General features: G+C 38.3%; 1 protein-coding gene across 4 annotated transcripts; it reads left to right on the top strand.

Annotated features, from left to right (window-relative positions):
• The first annotated feature begins 784 nt into the window (after nt 1-784).
• LOC108270295 (synaptosomal-associated protein 23) lies at nt 785-15,572 on the top strand. Of its 4 annotated transcripts, none has more exons than XM_017476824.3 (9): nt 794-899; nt 1,138-1,178; nt 8,368-8,482; nt 10,508-10,549; nt 10,698-10,746; nt 11,659-11,776; nt 11,982-12,146; nt 13,217-13,361; nt 14,735-15,572. In XM_017476824.3, exons 2-9 carry the CDS (start codon nt 1,168-1,170, stop codon nt 14,792-14,794), a joined length of 705 nt encoding a protein of 234 aa, XP_017332313.1. In that variant the 5' UTR covers nt 794-899; nt 1,138-1,167; the 3' UTR covers nt 14,795-15,572. The 4 variants fall into 4 exon arrangements, with proteins under 4 accessions (XP_017332316.1, XP_017332313.1, XP_017332317.1 ...); XM_017476825.3 differs by having other exon boundaries at nt 843-899; nt 1,142-1,178; XM_017476827.3 differs by lacking the exon at nt 1,138-1,178 and having other exon boundaries at nt 785-899.
• The last annotated feature ends 363 nt before the right edge of the window (nt 15,573-15,935 follow it).

Raw genomic sequence — 15,935 nt, 5'->3', positions numbered from 1 at the left:
TTCCCTGCTCTAACATATCCCGGTTAACAATGTTAATTATTTGAAAGGGATGTGTTCACAAAGGGCGCACGGTGGCTTAGTGGTTAGCACGTTCGCCTCACACTTCCAGGGTTCGATTCCCACTATGGCCCTGTGTGCATGGAGTTTGCATATTCTCCCCATGCTGCGGGGGTTTCCTCCCCCAGTCCAAAGACATGCATGGTAGGCTGATTGGCATGTCTAAAGTGTCCATAGTGTATGAATGTGTATGCGATTGTGCCCTGCGATGGATTGGCACCCTGTCCAGGGTGTACCCCGCCTTGTGCCCGATGCTTCCTGGGATAGGCTCCAGGTTTCCCCGTGACCCTGAAAAGGATAAGCCATATAGAAGATGGATGGATGGATGGATGTGTTCGCATTAGTTAAAATGTGTAACCAGGGGGTACTTCCATTATCATAGTTGTTAGCTTAATTGACTGATCACTTAAAGGTGTTAATCTAAAACTACAGAACAAGTATAAATAATATGCAATTTAAACCGAACTGCAATTTTATAGTTAAATCCAGGAAGTGATGTTAATATGATACACAGTGTGTACAATAAAAAATAAAAAGCTCTAATAGCGCAAATAAAATAAGATTGTATGATGGTACATATTTGCCCTGTTCTTCAAATTTAATCTGTTCTGTGATCCTTGGACATTCTTTTACTTAGGAAAGAATACCTGGTTTGAGCTTGAGCACGAGGAGGACTGCATAAGTAGAGTCCCATTCACGCATGCGCAGTAAGTAATGTCTGTCATATGACCGGACATGCGCAGTCAGTTGTCGTCTGTCTGAAGGAATTTGGATAAGTTGATCAAGGCAGCACACACGCTTAACTTGGACTTTAAAGGGAAATCCTGTTTGACTCTACCGCAGTAAGTAGTGAGTTAACGCCTCTCTGCCACCACAACGTTCATCAAACAGAATAAAAATAATAATAATAATAATAATAATAAAAAGACTGATAATATTCGTCTGCGCCCTGAAAGTAAAGAGGAACTAACTTAGCTAAACTAGCAACTTATTAGCAATGCTAGCTTACTAGCACGAGCTAAAACTCCAGGATCCGAGTGGCTTGCTTTGACGATGTAAACAAATCGATCTTTTTGTCAGTTAGAAAACAAAAGAAGACGGGGAAACACCATGAGCAAGCAGTAAGTATGAACATCTGGAGCAAAGCACTGGTGATGGGATAAGAATCTATCACGGTGTTTTTCCGCACTAACGAGTCGAGTCTGATCTCAGGGTGGTGTGAGTGTTGGTGTGGGTTCACACTGTCCAAGAGTAAGAGGCGTTTTATTGAGCCAGTTTGTACACACTGTATAAATGCTCAGTTATTTAACATCACACATTTCACACGTGTATCCACGTCATAAGAATGCAAGTTCCCAAGGTTGAACCCCTCTGGACAATTCATGTCTAATGCAGTTTTAGTAGGCTTTCAGATTTTCCCCCAATCCTAGATGTGTCTTAAATAAACTGTCTAAATGACTGACAACCCATGGGAAAGGTTGGATCTGAGAAAAGAAAGGCTCAGGACATCTCGAATTAGGAGCAATGTGTTCATCACTGGTGTAAATAAATAACAGTTTAGTGAAGGCTGTGTTCCAATATGAAACTGTGTCTTTACTTTACTACAAGTAGCCTTATTTGTTGATGTTATTTAAAAAAAATAAATAACTCTCACAATTATGTTCAGTGCGGTGAGTGATGTGAATGTCAGTGGAAGAGACATCCAGGGAAACCAGTTTATGTAGAAAAGCCGGAAATGTTTCCTATTTCGGTAACGTCTAATAAGTGTGTGTGTGGATGCAACGACACAATGAGTTATAATGCATTCATCAACAAGAAATCTTGTAGATCATAGTTTTAGCCCAACGACATCTCAAAAAGACTTAAACTAACCCTAAATGTTTGTTCGTTGGGAAAAAAGAGGACACATTTTTTTGTCTTTGTGTTTCTTTCTTCTCATGGGGAAACAAGATCACCATGGTGCACGTGCATTTCTGATATGCGGTATCCCCAGTGTGCCTTTTAAAATTTATTTATTTATTTATTTATTTTTATAAATCATCACCAGGTACAACCGTTATCCGTTCCGTAATCCCCTTTTCTTCCATATTTAGACTGTTTATCTGGTGTTCAGGTGGTATATCAGAAGAAACACGTCAGATGAATGATCACTAGCCTCGCTAGTCTGTTCAAACATGGCATGGTGTTGCACATTCCCGTTGTTTGCCAATGTTTGATTGAATTGATTTTTACATTTAATTTCAAATATTGACTTTAGAAGGAAAAAAGACCTGGAAGTGGGAGAGTCTTTTTAAAATAGGAAAACTGACACGCACAGACCTGCTATTTCTACCCACAGCCTTGTTCCTAAAAAGTGTAAACATTTTGAACAGGATGATCGGGGTAAATTGTTATTATTATTATTATTATTATTAATAATAATAATAATAATAATAATAATATCATCATCATCATCATCTTTGGAAGGAACATGTACGTAGTTATGTAGCTTCTGAACGGCAGTGCTAAATGAAAGGGGGGGATCTTTAAACAAAATAATAAGTTTATACTCTCTTACATTCTGTTTAAAAGTTTACACCCCCCGTGTTGCCTTCTTGAGCATCTGTGAATGTTTGCACCCTTTGTAATAGTCGTGTCAGAGTCCCTCAGTCGTCCTTAGTGTGAAAAGATGGATCTCAACATCATATAGACATTGTTGGAAAGGGCTCAGATATGTAGAAGGTGCTGGAAAAGTAAAGAATGTGTAGGACCTGGAGGATTTTTCTGAAGAACAGTGGGTGGTTTTTCTGCTCAGAACAAACAAGGGACTCGTGAAAAACTATCACAAAACATAAAAACAGTTGTTTATCATACAGGTACAATACAATGCAACCCACAGTATTAAGAATCAAGCGTATGTAGACTTTTGAACTGGGTCATTTGTGTAAATTCAGTTATTATTGTCTCTTGTGGACTGCATGTAAGCGTCTATTATGTGAAATAGCTTATTCAGGGCAGTATGTAATAAAAAAAAATAAATGCAATTTTTATGATCCCTTTTATTTATTTATTTTTTAATTATCAACATTTAGCGTATTCTGCAAGGCGGATGTAAACTCGTGACCTCAACTGTATGATCGGTGAGTAAATGATTGGCAAATGGTAAAGGAGTATGGAGAAGCCAGTAAAAGTCTTACTTTCTTGTACTAGAACATGCACGTTTTAGTTTAACATAGCCAGATGGCACTCAGGAAATAGGATAAGGGAAACCGAGCCAGGAAATAATAATTCTGCCCAGCACAGCTAAACTGACCGTCCAGGTCTAGGTCACCACAAGAATTCCAACACCCACAAGGGCCCCCACCATCTTCGCATAAGCCTAGTGGTGTAAATTAAAAAACAAAAAACCCAATTTGAATCAGAATATTGGTGTAGTAGTCTCTTATACGGCTGCAATGTTTTACAAATCAAATTCGAATCAAAAAGGAAATGGTTAAAAACCAATACTGCCATTGAAATTCAATGCACATTCCCTGGTTTGTGAGGGAGAGACTGCGAGAGAGACTGCGAGAGCAAGCATGTCTTAAATATCAACACTATGGGTTAACAAAAGCTCAACAGGAAAGCTTGACAAAAGCGTATGTGAAACTTGAAACACTGCAGTAAAATATATTGGCAGCACCACATACTTTTCTACCCACCTAAGAAGGTGCCATGGGGTAATTTTAACCAAAGGAGAGCCTGCAGCTAAAGATGTAACACTAGCATTGCTTTCTTTCAGAACTTGCGACCCCACACTTCTAGATGGTTGAAGGCAACAAACACAGGAATTGGTTAGTTTATCTGCAAGGACCTGTGCCTCTTTAAGCACTACAGAAAATGTTGGCTTCAGATACAGGATGGTTAGGACCCGCATACACAGTACGCAGCTCACAACATTTTAGCATTTTAGTCCCTTGCTGTAAAAATAAAACTAAGATTTGGAGAGAGAATGAATTGATTTCATTAATGTCGTACCAATTAAATATAATAGACAAATCAAAATAAAGGACATTGTTGCTTCTTTCAGAGATAGGATACATCAGTCCATGTTAATATTAACTAAACGGAATCTTGGATCGGATCTTAATTGAATTGCATTGGTTTAGTAGTGAATATCGAACCATTTACTTTGTTAGCTGTTGTGTTTATTATTATTTTTTGTATCATACAATATGTGTGTATCATTTCACACCCCTACCTCATACGACATTGTATCAGTGGATTTGATGTAAAAAGTTTTCAGTTAAGACTGATTACTTAAGACGGAAAAAAGTGTTAGTTGGCATTGCCAGATATCAATCATGCCTCATTTCCATAATATGAGCCAATAGACTTTAATAATAATCATAAATGAAAACAAACTAGTCATGCTTTACGAGGCGCAATTTTTTGTGTGAAACGCCAAAAAAAAGTAATAACCCACGCTTGATAATCTATAGTCTCAAAGATGGCATCTGTAATGCCATTTCAACAAATGAACATCCAGTTCAGTCTGTCCGAAAGAAGACATCATTGCCTCTTATCCATTTTTTGTGTATAGCAGAAAAATGTGATGGAAAAATGGTACATGCTATCAAATACTGGACTGCCTTGGCCAGCTGAGGTGGACTCACTGGCTGAAATTGTTTATTCTATGATTGTCCACTCTATCAGAGGCACTGTAGTGACAGCCTGAGACCCGTCTCCTGAAAATATAAAATATAATGACAATATAAGAGCTAAAGCCAAAGATTCTGTGCTGCACTTCTTTTCTGCACTAACACTGATTCACTGATGCCTTCTTTCACTACACCTAATAGGTTGAGACACCTCTGAACCTCCAGCCCTCAACCTACTCGGGAATTAGGAAACCTTATCGATATCGGAACAAATTACAGATATGATTAAAAAAGGAGACCTGGTAGTTCAAAACAAGGTTTTACTTGGCTTACTTCCTTGTTCAGAAGAAGACAAGCAGTTTTCATTTAATTCTAGATTTGACAGGGTTAAACAGATTCTTAAAGACCCCAGTTTCTTAAAATTCTTTAATTTTCTTATGTTAAGCCCCCCTCCCCCCAACATCACTGTTGATGATGAGATGGCATCAGAATGCTGCGCTTCTTGGACAGCTAGCTTCTATGTGCCCCCACCACGGAGCAGGTCACACAGTTCATTGGCATGAGTTGATTCACTGGGAATGTTTTCCACCCTATTACTACAACATGTGGCAGACATTATTATGCTTGCCAGATTCACTCAGGCTATCATGTGCAGTACCGTTTTTTGGTGCGGATGCGAGGACTGATCGTGGCAGCTGCAACAAAAATGCCCATAGTCTTGCTGGAGCTATGACCCTTCAGAAGTGGGTTATCATCCTGCAGCTGGACTCCAAATACCACACATACGAACACCAGTAATGGAAGAAGAAGGGAGATGGGCTCAGGCCCTAGTTTGCTGAAAATGCACAGCTTTTCTAGTGAAAATTGTATACTTGGGATGGACATCTCAAACCCAGTCACCATAGATACACCTTACAGACTGGGGAGGAACAAGGTGACATTGGGACATAAGCATATGACCCTCGAGTGTAAGACTTCAATCAGATGAAGCTGTGGGTGGTTCACTTTGCTCTCAATTCTGAGACATTACATGTGATGTTTTGCTCAGACAATTTCGTGGTGGTCAGTTAAAAGAACCAACAGAGTGGTGCAAAATCGAATGGTTCTTTCCACCTTGCATGTTTCATGTTCCATGTTTTGCCTCATTTGAGGGCAACTCTTCTGTCAGAACTGTACAATTTTGCAACGGATACACTGATACCCAGGGCAGTGGTTTCTGTACCCAGCAGAGGTATCACAAATCTGGGAAAGTTTTTGCAAGGCACAGATGGACCTCTAATGACAAATGAACACATCTTGTGATTCTTCCTGGCAGAGGTGTTCTGAACGGGACAGGATGCAGTAGCCCACAACTAATCCCACCCTCACACTTCCCTTCTTTATTGCTGATATTCCCGGGTTGCACAGATGTCAGCAGAACTCAAATGGCTGAAAGGATTTGGTTCCCTGTGCCTGTGGGCTTGGTGCTCTCTACTGAATCATCAACAAGGACTGTGACCTACACCATGAAACACTCCTGAATACAAGAACACTTAGTTTGTGGGTTTTCTGTGCTTTTATGCACACAAAATCAGTGAGTCTAAAAACTGCCTTTTTGTTTGGCTGCATGCTCTGGAGATCAGTTTGCCTTGCCTGTGCTGATGGTTAAATGACTCTGGGGAGACTTTGATGCAGGATTTCTGCCCAGAGTCTCATCATTGAGTTTTATAAATCAGTCGATTGACAATGCCCTTTTTTTTTTTTTTTTTTTTTTTTTTTTTTTTTTTTTTTTTTTTCTTCCTCTTTTTTTTCTCCCCCCAGGTTTAACGAGGTTGACACCTCTCAGTGGTCTGAGTGCAGCACTTTTCCAGTTGAGTACTGTTTCTCCAGACACTGTTGGCATACCTTGTCCAGGTGATTGTCAACATTCCTGATGGTTAGTAGGGAATAAATTGGACACTAGTTGCATAATGTAACTGTGGTTCTATGATCCCTGGATGACTACCTGGGTTCCTTATCATTCGGGACCTGCACTGACCTGTGCATGAACTTTCTCTGGAACAATTGCTGTATGATGACTGTATTTATTGCAAATACTATGTCATACATCACTGCATGACTTTGTTGAAAGATTTCTGCATCTGTGCCCATGCTCATTGGTAGGTGCCGAGGTCCAGGTGATTCTCATCACTCCAGTGGTTCAAATAATTCATTTCAGTTCTGTTTATATAGCGCTTTCAACAATTGGACATTGTTACCCAGCAATCAGAATTTAAATTTAATATTTCAACGTATCCCTGATGAGCAACCCAAAGCCAAGGATGTCAAGGGAAAAACTCCCTCAGGAGTAAGAAGAAGAAACCTTGAAAGGAACCAGACTCAAAAGGGAACCCGTCCTCTTCAGGGAGACACCAGATAGTGCAATTATAAATCATTTCTCTTCTATAACTGTATAGCTTCTATAAAGTCAAGCAGTGCTGAGTATGTTAAAAGGAACTTGAGAATGAGCATCATTACTTGAGAATGAGTTTTATCTTTAAGTCCCATTGTATCAAACTGAGGTTGTCAGTGGTTCAGTGATGGACACTTGGGTGTAAACTGCTCATAGCAACTGCTATCATCTTTAGGTCATCTTTAGGGTGTCTGTGTGGTACCATCCACAGTAAACCCATGGTGATGTATAGGCTATCCATGCAGGCCATCCCCAACAGCAGAGTGATTTACAGGTGAAAAAGGCTCCAAGAAGAAGTGGGGTATCGGGATGGATCAGGCAGGTCCGGAGGGCAGAAGGAGTCAGGAGCACTGGTATCTCAGGTGTAACGTGTGAACATGTATAACTACCCTTTTCTTTGGAGATCAGTATTTGCAGTTCACTGGCTTTTGTTTGTTGTGGGATGTTTGTGGTTTGTGGTGATTTATGATTAATTTAAGAAGTCTAAGATAAAACTTAAGATACTTAAGATTACAAAATGAATCTACTCGCCACTAGCTTTGCAGTCCGATATGTTGGTTTTGTGTCGAGTTACAATCAGTTCTGTGTTGGACATTTTGCGACAAAGTTGATGCTACTAACTGCTAGACTAATGTTTGGAATGTGCCATGAAAATAACAAAGTTGCATTAAATTTAAATTGAGCTAATGCATGGTGAAATGAAATTCCAGGGACATGACATTCCTGTTATTCAGTTAACTCCTTCAACAATCTTTTATTCTTCAGTGCTCTTCAGTACACAAAGGTATTACTGATGATGGCTGTGTGACACACGTTCTTGTTCACTCACTCTCTCACTCGTGCTCACACACACACACTCCACATGTAACTTATAATTAAGTGTTCCTCATGAACGCTGTGACGAACATGTTTAATTAAAGAACATGCATTTGGCCAATTGTGTCAAAGGAAGTGTTGGGTGTGTGTCTGTGAGGTTGATCTCTTTTGGTTTCTTTGTTGATTGTTGCATTACATTTCTCACTTCCTTTAACCCCGTCTCTTGAAGTTCCATTTTGTTCTGTAAACGGATGATTATACACCATAATGCTAAATCAAGCATGATGTGTAACAGTCATAGGTTATAAAAGAGAGAATCAAAAATCGTACTCCTAATGGGTTGTGATTGTGTCATCTCTCTCTCTCTCTTTTTTTTTTTTTTTTTTTTTTTTTTTTTTTTAAATAAAGTTTTATTAACTTACCTCCTACCTTTTTGACCCTCAGACCCCAGAGTATAGAGCTTGGTGCCAAAGGCAAACCAGACAATTTCGACAGCAGCAAGATGGCCGACATGTCGGTGGAAGATATCACAATGAGGGCAAACCAAGTGACTGATGAGGTATGTTGTCTGTTACCATGTTGCAAAGATTGTTTAAATCTGATGTCTTTTTTTTTTTTTTTAATAGACAGCTTTTTTTCTTTTCTCTTCTCTTATGCCTTTCATTTTCCTCTTATGCTTTCTTCTTTTGAGCAGTAATAGTTGACAGATAATCATTGATAGTGTGTAACCACATTATATACAGATCGTTCCACATAATGCTTCTGTTCTAAAAAGCTTCTAATCTAATCTCTGTTATCTCTTGTTCTTTTGCTTTTTTCCTCCCTTTCCTGCGTTTCTCTTCTGTGCCTTTTGAGGGACTGAGATGAGCTTTTTCTGCTGTGCATAACCCAACTCGGGTACTAACAGCATGAAAGATGGTCTTTGCTCATGAAGGACAACTTGGGTAAACTGATAATGTCACACCTTTACCACCACTCATGGGGTGTTTTTGTCTTCTCTGAACTACGACCTCTCAGAATTGATTGTGTAACGAAAGCATGTTTTTTTCCACATACGTTGGTTAGTGAGTATACAGTGGTCTTACACTAGGAACTGTTTTGTTTTTCACTTCTTCCTCAACATCATGTTGCTGTTTGCAATTCCAGAGTAAGGTCTTAGTTAAATCTCTATTTTCATTCTGTTGCATTCAATCCTAGAAACAGCTTCACATCTACCCCATATCCATTTCTTCTTAATATTTTTAATGGGCATTCCATGTCTGCTCTTTTGAGGAAAGTTTCAATACTATCTATTTGGAGCTGTAAAGTCATCATTTAAATTTTTAGCCCATGTTATTGCATAGAAAGAAAAATGTAGCCAAATCCTGGCCATAATTATCTAAATAGACTTCTCAATGACTTCTGGGAAATAACCTTTGGGTCTGTTCGTACTTTACTGCTTTCTAATAAAAATGCAAAATAAACATAATATCCAGCTGGATTTACAGCAGCATTTAATTTTCCATGTGTTCTGTCTGTAGATCTGATATTTCATTGATTAAATTCCAGATTAGCATCATGAGCTTTACTTTTACTAATATATATATTTTTTTCTTATATCCTGTGAAGATGTTCAGAACAAAAGTCACAAACAGTGACTTAGTGATGTAGTGCCCAGTGAAGTTACATGGAATGATCAGTTATTCTGTACTTTCGTTTCCAGAATTATTGGCATCATTGGTAAAGATGGGGGGAAATGTTTTAGAATTAATTTGCTTAAATGAAATGTCCAAACTTAAATGAAACCCTTCCAAACAGCTTGTGGTGATGTAGGTGATTTCAGATTGTAGTTTTGGAGACTTTCTGACCCCAAGACGCAACTAACTTCGACAGTTCTCTAGCTCTGATCCTTGGAGATTTTTGTCCACTCGAGCCATCCTCTTCACAGTGCGTTGAGACAATATAGACCCACGTCCTCGTCCAGGTTGATTCATAACATTTCCAGTTGACAGGAACTTCATAATTATTGCCCTGATGGTGGAAATGGGCATTTTCAATGCTTGTGCTATTTCCTTATAGCCACTTCCCATTTTGTGAACCTCAACAACCTTTTGCTGCACATCACAGCTATATTCCTTGGTCTGACCCATTGTTATGAATGACCAAGGGAATTTGGCCTACGTGTTACTTCATACTTATACCTCTGTGAAATAGGAAGTCATGGTTGAACAATTTCCTGTTCCTAGTCACCAAGGTTTCCTTAAAAAAAAGTTCAAATATATATATATATATATCTGTAACTTCAAATATATTTTTCATATACGAATTCATAGCGGTGCCAATAATTGCTGCACACCTAAATTTAACGAAGATGTTTTTTTGGATAAACCTGTGTAATGCTGACTCAGTAATGTGAATTTCAGCCTTCAAAACATTGAGTCAGAACAGTCACACCCAGCCTCAGGCCAATCTTTAGCAACAAAGAGTCTTACTAAGTGTTTGACACTTGATCTCTTTAATCCTATGTATTTGCATGTGATCTCCCCAGGATAGGAATGGGGTGCTGTTTGTAATTCTGACTCTTTTTTTTTCTCCCCCCCCCTAGTCTCTTGAAAGCACTAGACGGATGCTGCAAATGGCAGAGGAGGTGAGAGCATTTGTGCCTCAATTGTCCTAACTACCTCCATTAAATTAACAATGTAGATCTAAAACAAAGTTGTGTGCCCTGATCACTTATTTCCAGATAATTGATCCTTTGAGCCAAGTTGTCTTCTCACACGTTTTCACATTTTCAGAGCAGGGAGACGGGAAATAAAACCATAGTCATGTTGGATCAGCAGGGAGGTGAGTGAATCCAGCTGTTGATTCTGCTTTCAATTTTTAAGTTCCCACTCTGTAGGTTTGTTTTCATCAAATCATTTTAGATGGAGATGCTTCAATACCATTTTCTTAAGACTGTGTGTGAGTATGAATACACACTTATTGACACTTGTTGATTTCAATCCTGATACAAAAATGAGCAACCTACATGGTGTTAAGCAGTCATGGGCATCGTGTTTCTACTAGACTCTTTCTTTCTAACATTATGTAGTCGATCCTAAATGAAGTACGTTAGCTAGCTACATTAGTTACTTGAATCAGGTTACAGTTACAGTGTAGAAGAGTAGACCTTGTTCCACTTCATATCTGTACTTTGCAGACCTATAAGTAAAGTACATTTCATTCTCATTGTTGGAATCCCTCATTATCAAGGACCAATAGTGGCTGATGGTCATGAACAATATACTTGGTAAGAGCTTCTGTTATTTTCACTCATCTAGGTTGGTTGTAGACATTTTTCGCACCTAGGCAGCGTTTGCTACATTGTGGTTTCTGCCATGTGCTGCTAACAATGAACCCCTGCTGAATTTTTAAGATGCTTGAGAAGTCTGGATGTTAAGATGTTTATTGTATACTTGATTACATCAGGTTACTTGTCTGCTTTGCATCGATTCCCATCATTAGTTGTGAAATATGTCCCTGATCGATATGGTCAGTTCATTTAATCTTTTCATTAGCGGAGCAATGCAGACTGGCCTCATAGTATTATGTGGTATTATATGTTAGCATTGAAGTATTTTTTCATGTGTACGAGTAATGAGCAAAGATTTTGGATAGATGAACGATGCCATCAGTATGAATGCATCCCTAATTTTAGCAAATGTATAATTCTGCTCTCTTGCTTTATGCTTGTCTCCTCTTGTGACATTTACAAAGAACAACTGCGGCATGTTGAGCAAGGCATGGATCAGATCAATCAGGACATGAGACAGGCTGAGAAGAACCTGACCGACCTGTCAAAGTGCTGTGGCCTGTGTGTCTGTCCCTGTGATAGGTATGAGCTGAGCTCTGAACCCTAAAATGTATTACACTTCTTGCAAAAAACAACAATGTCATGCTGATTTTTAAAATGCTATATTTCAGAACTTAGCAACGGTTATTTGTGACTCATACTAAGAAGCATACTGATTCCATTTCAACTGAAGCACTTGAATGTGAGTTGACAGTAATGTTGAATGTTACCGCTACTCGTTTTTCAGAGTGAGGTCTGTTGAGAGTGACGGGCGGTACAAGCGCACTTGGGGCGCTGGAAGTGAAAATGCCAGCACAGAGGGAGGTGATGGAGGCGTGGTTTCCAGCCAACCAGCCAACTACCGCAATGGCCAGGCAACAACAGCAGCAGCTTCCGGTCCCTATGTAAAGAGGTACACAGATGACACCTGTAAATGTCACCTGTAATGTCACTATAAAAAAAAAAACATAATAGCAAAGTTATAATAACTAATATAAACCAGTGTTTCTCAAACTTTTTCAGCGTGAGGTCCCTCTTGTGTAGCGTGCATCCCTTTATGGCCCCCCAGGGTCGTCAAAATATTTTTTTTTTCCATACTAGACTCTTCTGTATTACCTTTCTCAGTTAAGAGACTGCATCCTGTATCTAAAACCTTATCCATTTTAAATAATCTTAGGTTTTGTCAGCGCGTACCTAACAGTAACAAGTTAATTACATTTTTTTAAATAATGCTCTAGAATTTCTATGCGGAAATTTGTGAACAACTGATATAAACATAGTACATAAAGAAAAAACAGTGCACTAAACACTGAACTGATTCAGTCACAAACCCCAACTAGTGTATTAGATTTATACTTTTACTATTTACTTTAAAGCTGCTGTACTGAAATTTTGCCTCTCTATCGCCTTCTCTGTTTGAAACATAAAATTGCAAGTCACTTGAAGGTTTTTGATTTATTTATTTATTTATTCATTTATTTATTTATTAAAAAATTTTCTTTTATTACATTTTTGGATTGTGCTTCAACACTGCTCCTCTGTGTAGATAAATCTGATGGGTTGAGGTGTGCTTATCAGAGTTGCCACGTCCGCTTAGGATACGCGACTGTGTGAGAGTCAAGTCAAGGTCTTTTGGGCTGTTTGTTATGAAAGTCTGACCAGCGACTTGGGGGTTTTTGTTTTTGTTTTGTTTTTTACATTTATGGTTGCAATTTTCCCCAATGCATTGACACTGTCTGCTCACAGCCTCACAATAATAGTGCTGTAGTGTATTTCACCCTCCCATAATTATTACAGGTTATACCAAAACAAAAAAACAACAAAAAAACATTATATATATCACACTAATAGTGGTTATGGTTCTAATGTAATCTCCTTTTCCATTTCTCCAATCATATTCTGCTCCTATGTGATCTTTTATTCACTTTTATTCAAGTTTATTCACACAGTATAAAATGATGCAATAAAAGTGCTTCTCCGCAGAGTAATGAATGACGCCCGTGAAGATGAGATGGAGGAGAACCTGGAGCAGGTGGGCAGCATCATTGGGAATTTGAAGAACATGGCTCTGGACATGGGCAATGAGATTGATAAACAGAACAAGACTATTGACCGCATTAATGATAAGGCAAGTTCACTGTACATTAACATTTTTTAAGCATTTATTAGGTCGAAGCTTTTTGTGTGTCAGCCATTAAGAACGTTGCTGAATATTAGATTAATCTCATTAATGTATTGTACCATGTGGTCCAATGCAAGTAAAAAAAAAAAAAAAAAAAGGTTTTATGGTGTATATTTGTCAGAGAAGGTGTGTGCTGGCTTTAACCCAGTTAAACTGGTTTACTGCTGTGCACTGAGCTGCTATAATGGAGTGTTTTCACCAGATGGTGCAATACAGCACAGTTCAGTAAATTTGTCACTCTTTCCACTTGCAGTGAGTGTATTTTTGTTTAGGTGTCCATGCTGAATTTGGTTTGCTGTGCTCAGAGTCATACAGGTGACGCTACAAATGGTGCGGACCATCGATTGTTCAAACGCAGCAACAGATTCTGATAATGTCTCTGGCTGGAATATTTTCCCCAGACCGAGTGGTACAGCGGTCTCCAGTAGTAGTGCAGCGATTTTATTTATTTATTTTTACTCTTTTTAGTCGTCATTTTCCCGAAGGCTTTAGGAAACAATCGCAAAATTATATCACAGGTTAATATTTCCGATTAGTTTTAATCTATTTACCAACTATGTTTCTTGTTGGTGATATTCAACTCTGTTTTATATTTCCTACCTTTTGAGACAAGAAAAATCTGCATCTTTAGGTTTATCACAATCACAAAAGGTTGGAACGTGATTTTAACATTCTCTGAGGAAGTTCTTTGCATACTCACTGAAGATTAAAGTATTGGCACACTTTGCTGCTTTGGGTGCATACACTACCATTAAAATCAAACTGTGTCTCGCTCCTGAGTGGTACAAAAGAAAAACCTGTCAATGGGAGATTGCGAGTTTCCGATGCCAAAGGAAGCAAAATAGTCTGTGATCTTCCCTGTCAACCAATCAGTGCGACACTGGCCAATTGTGTGCATCTGTGAGCTCATGTATGCGGAAGACAGCACATGGCAAGTGTGTTACACTGCCCTTTGACGCAACGTAAACGGCAGCCATGGAAGAAGTCTAAAGCTCAATAGTTCACAAACATCAAATGAGATGCCTAGTTTAATTTCAAAGTCATGTTTTGACTTTGATTAGTATGTTACTCCTCATATCTATTACACACTCAGCCAGGACATGAATAGTCCTCAGTTTGATTTGTTACTGAGCCACGATGTGCTGCACTGTCCTATAAAAAAGTGAAAAAGAGATTATTTGTTAATGGCTTCTAATACTGTGCCATAGAAACATAACTTGCATAAAGGAAAAAAGTGTTCTGTCTGCTTATAAATGTTATATATGTTTAAATAAAATAGAGCTAATGTTTTTGTTCTTTTTATCTTTTCTTTTGTTCAGGCTGACATGAATAAAGCTCGAATTGACGAAGCCAACCAGAGAGCTAACAAGCTCCTGTAGAGAAGTGATTTCGACAGATGTGAACAAGCAGCTTGTCTTTCTCCCTGTCCCGCTCGCTATCACATGTACGCATACAAGCACCTATTCATTTGAAGGGCAAAGAGTTTCAGTTTTAGAAATGTTCTTCTAGTGCCACCTGTGCCTTTAGTGTCATTGTTTAGATGCTATTTTGTAAATAGAACTGTACACACACTGCCTCAATCAGGTCTTCATCACTAGATGCGAGATGCTGGACACTCAGCATGTAATTATTCAATATGCTCTGGTGATTGCTGTCCTGACTTTCTGTAATATTCTCTGAGGGTTGCTGTTTCAATGCCCTCTCCTTGCCTGGGTCAGAATGGCTGTTATTTGTTTGTCCATAAAGGGACCAGAGACCTGTGTCTAATGTTTCCACATGTCTGTGTGTATTTTCTCCTTGTAGGCTGTAATCTGAGTTTATCTTAACGCATTCTTATTAGGGTTATTATATAATTGTTCACTTGTTGTATCCATCCATCTGTCTCTCCTTGATTGAATCGGTATTTAAATATAATATGGCAGTGAACTTGTGAATTAACCTGTGAATGAATTAATGAGATGATGTTTAATGGTGATATCTCCCACCCTGTTTTTTGGTACAAAATGATTTGAATGTTAAAAAGTGTGCACACACAATACGTAAATTTAAATGTATGGATGTATTCACCATAAAATGATCTGCTTGGTAGGATTATTGCAGTTAAATATCTATTTTAATTATTATTAATAAAAAGCAAATGCAGTGCCTTTACACTAATATGATTCATCCTTGTTTCATACTTGTTTTGGAATTTTTTTTTTTTTTTTTTTTTTTTTTTTTTTTTTTTTTTTAACCAGCAGGTGGCAGTTTCAGCCCTGTCTGGTATTTTCTTGTTTGAAATTTTGAAATTACAGACTGAAGAGGTGGAATTGCTGGGACATTGTTAAGCTATGGCATTTTTTCTGCTTTTGGCTACTGCAATTTTTATTTTATTTTTTCCTTCTTAAGTCTACTTTTTCAATCACATTTCCATTTGAACATATTAAGCTGACAAATTGCACAGCGTTAAAAGGAAATGATGCCAATATTACACTGATGAGTATATTTAGACATTTTTACTCCTCTAATTCACACAGTTGT

This window comes from Ictalurus punctatus, chromosome 9, assembly GCF_001660625.3.
Source record: "Ictalurus punctatus breed USDA103 chromosome 9, Coco_2.0, whole genome shotgun sequence".
Lineage (NCBI taxonomy): Eukaryota > Metazoa > Chordata > Actinopteri > Siluriformes > Ictaluridae > Ictalurus > Ictalurus punctatus.
This window is presented reverse-complemented; position numbering and strand designations above follow the sequence as displayed.

Coding starts and splice junctions, on each gene's coding strand:
- LOC108270295 (XM_017476824.3), top strand. Junction 10,747..11,658: donor CATGTTGGATCAGCAGGGAG/GTGAGTGAATCC, acceptor ACATTTACAAAG/AACAACTGCGGCATGTTGAG. Junction 11,777..11,981: donor TGTGTCTGTCCCTGTGATAG/GTATGAGCTGAG, acceptor CTCGTTTTTCAG/AGTGAGGTCTGTTGAGAGTG.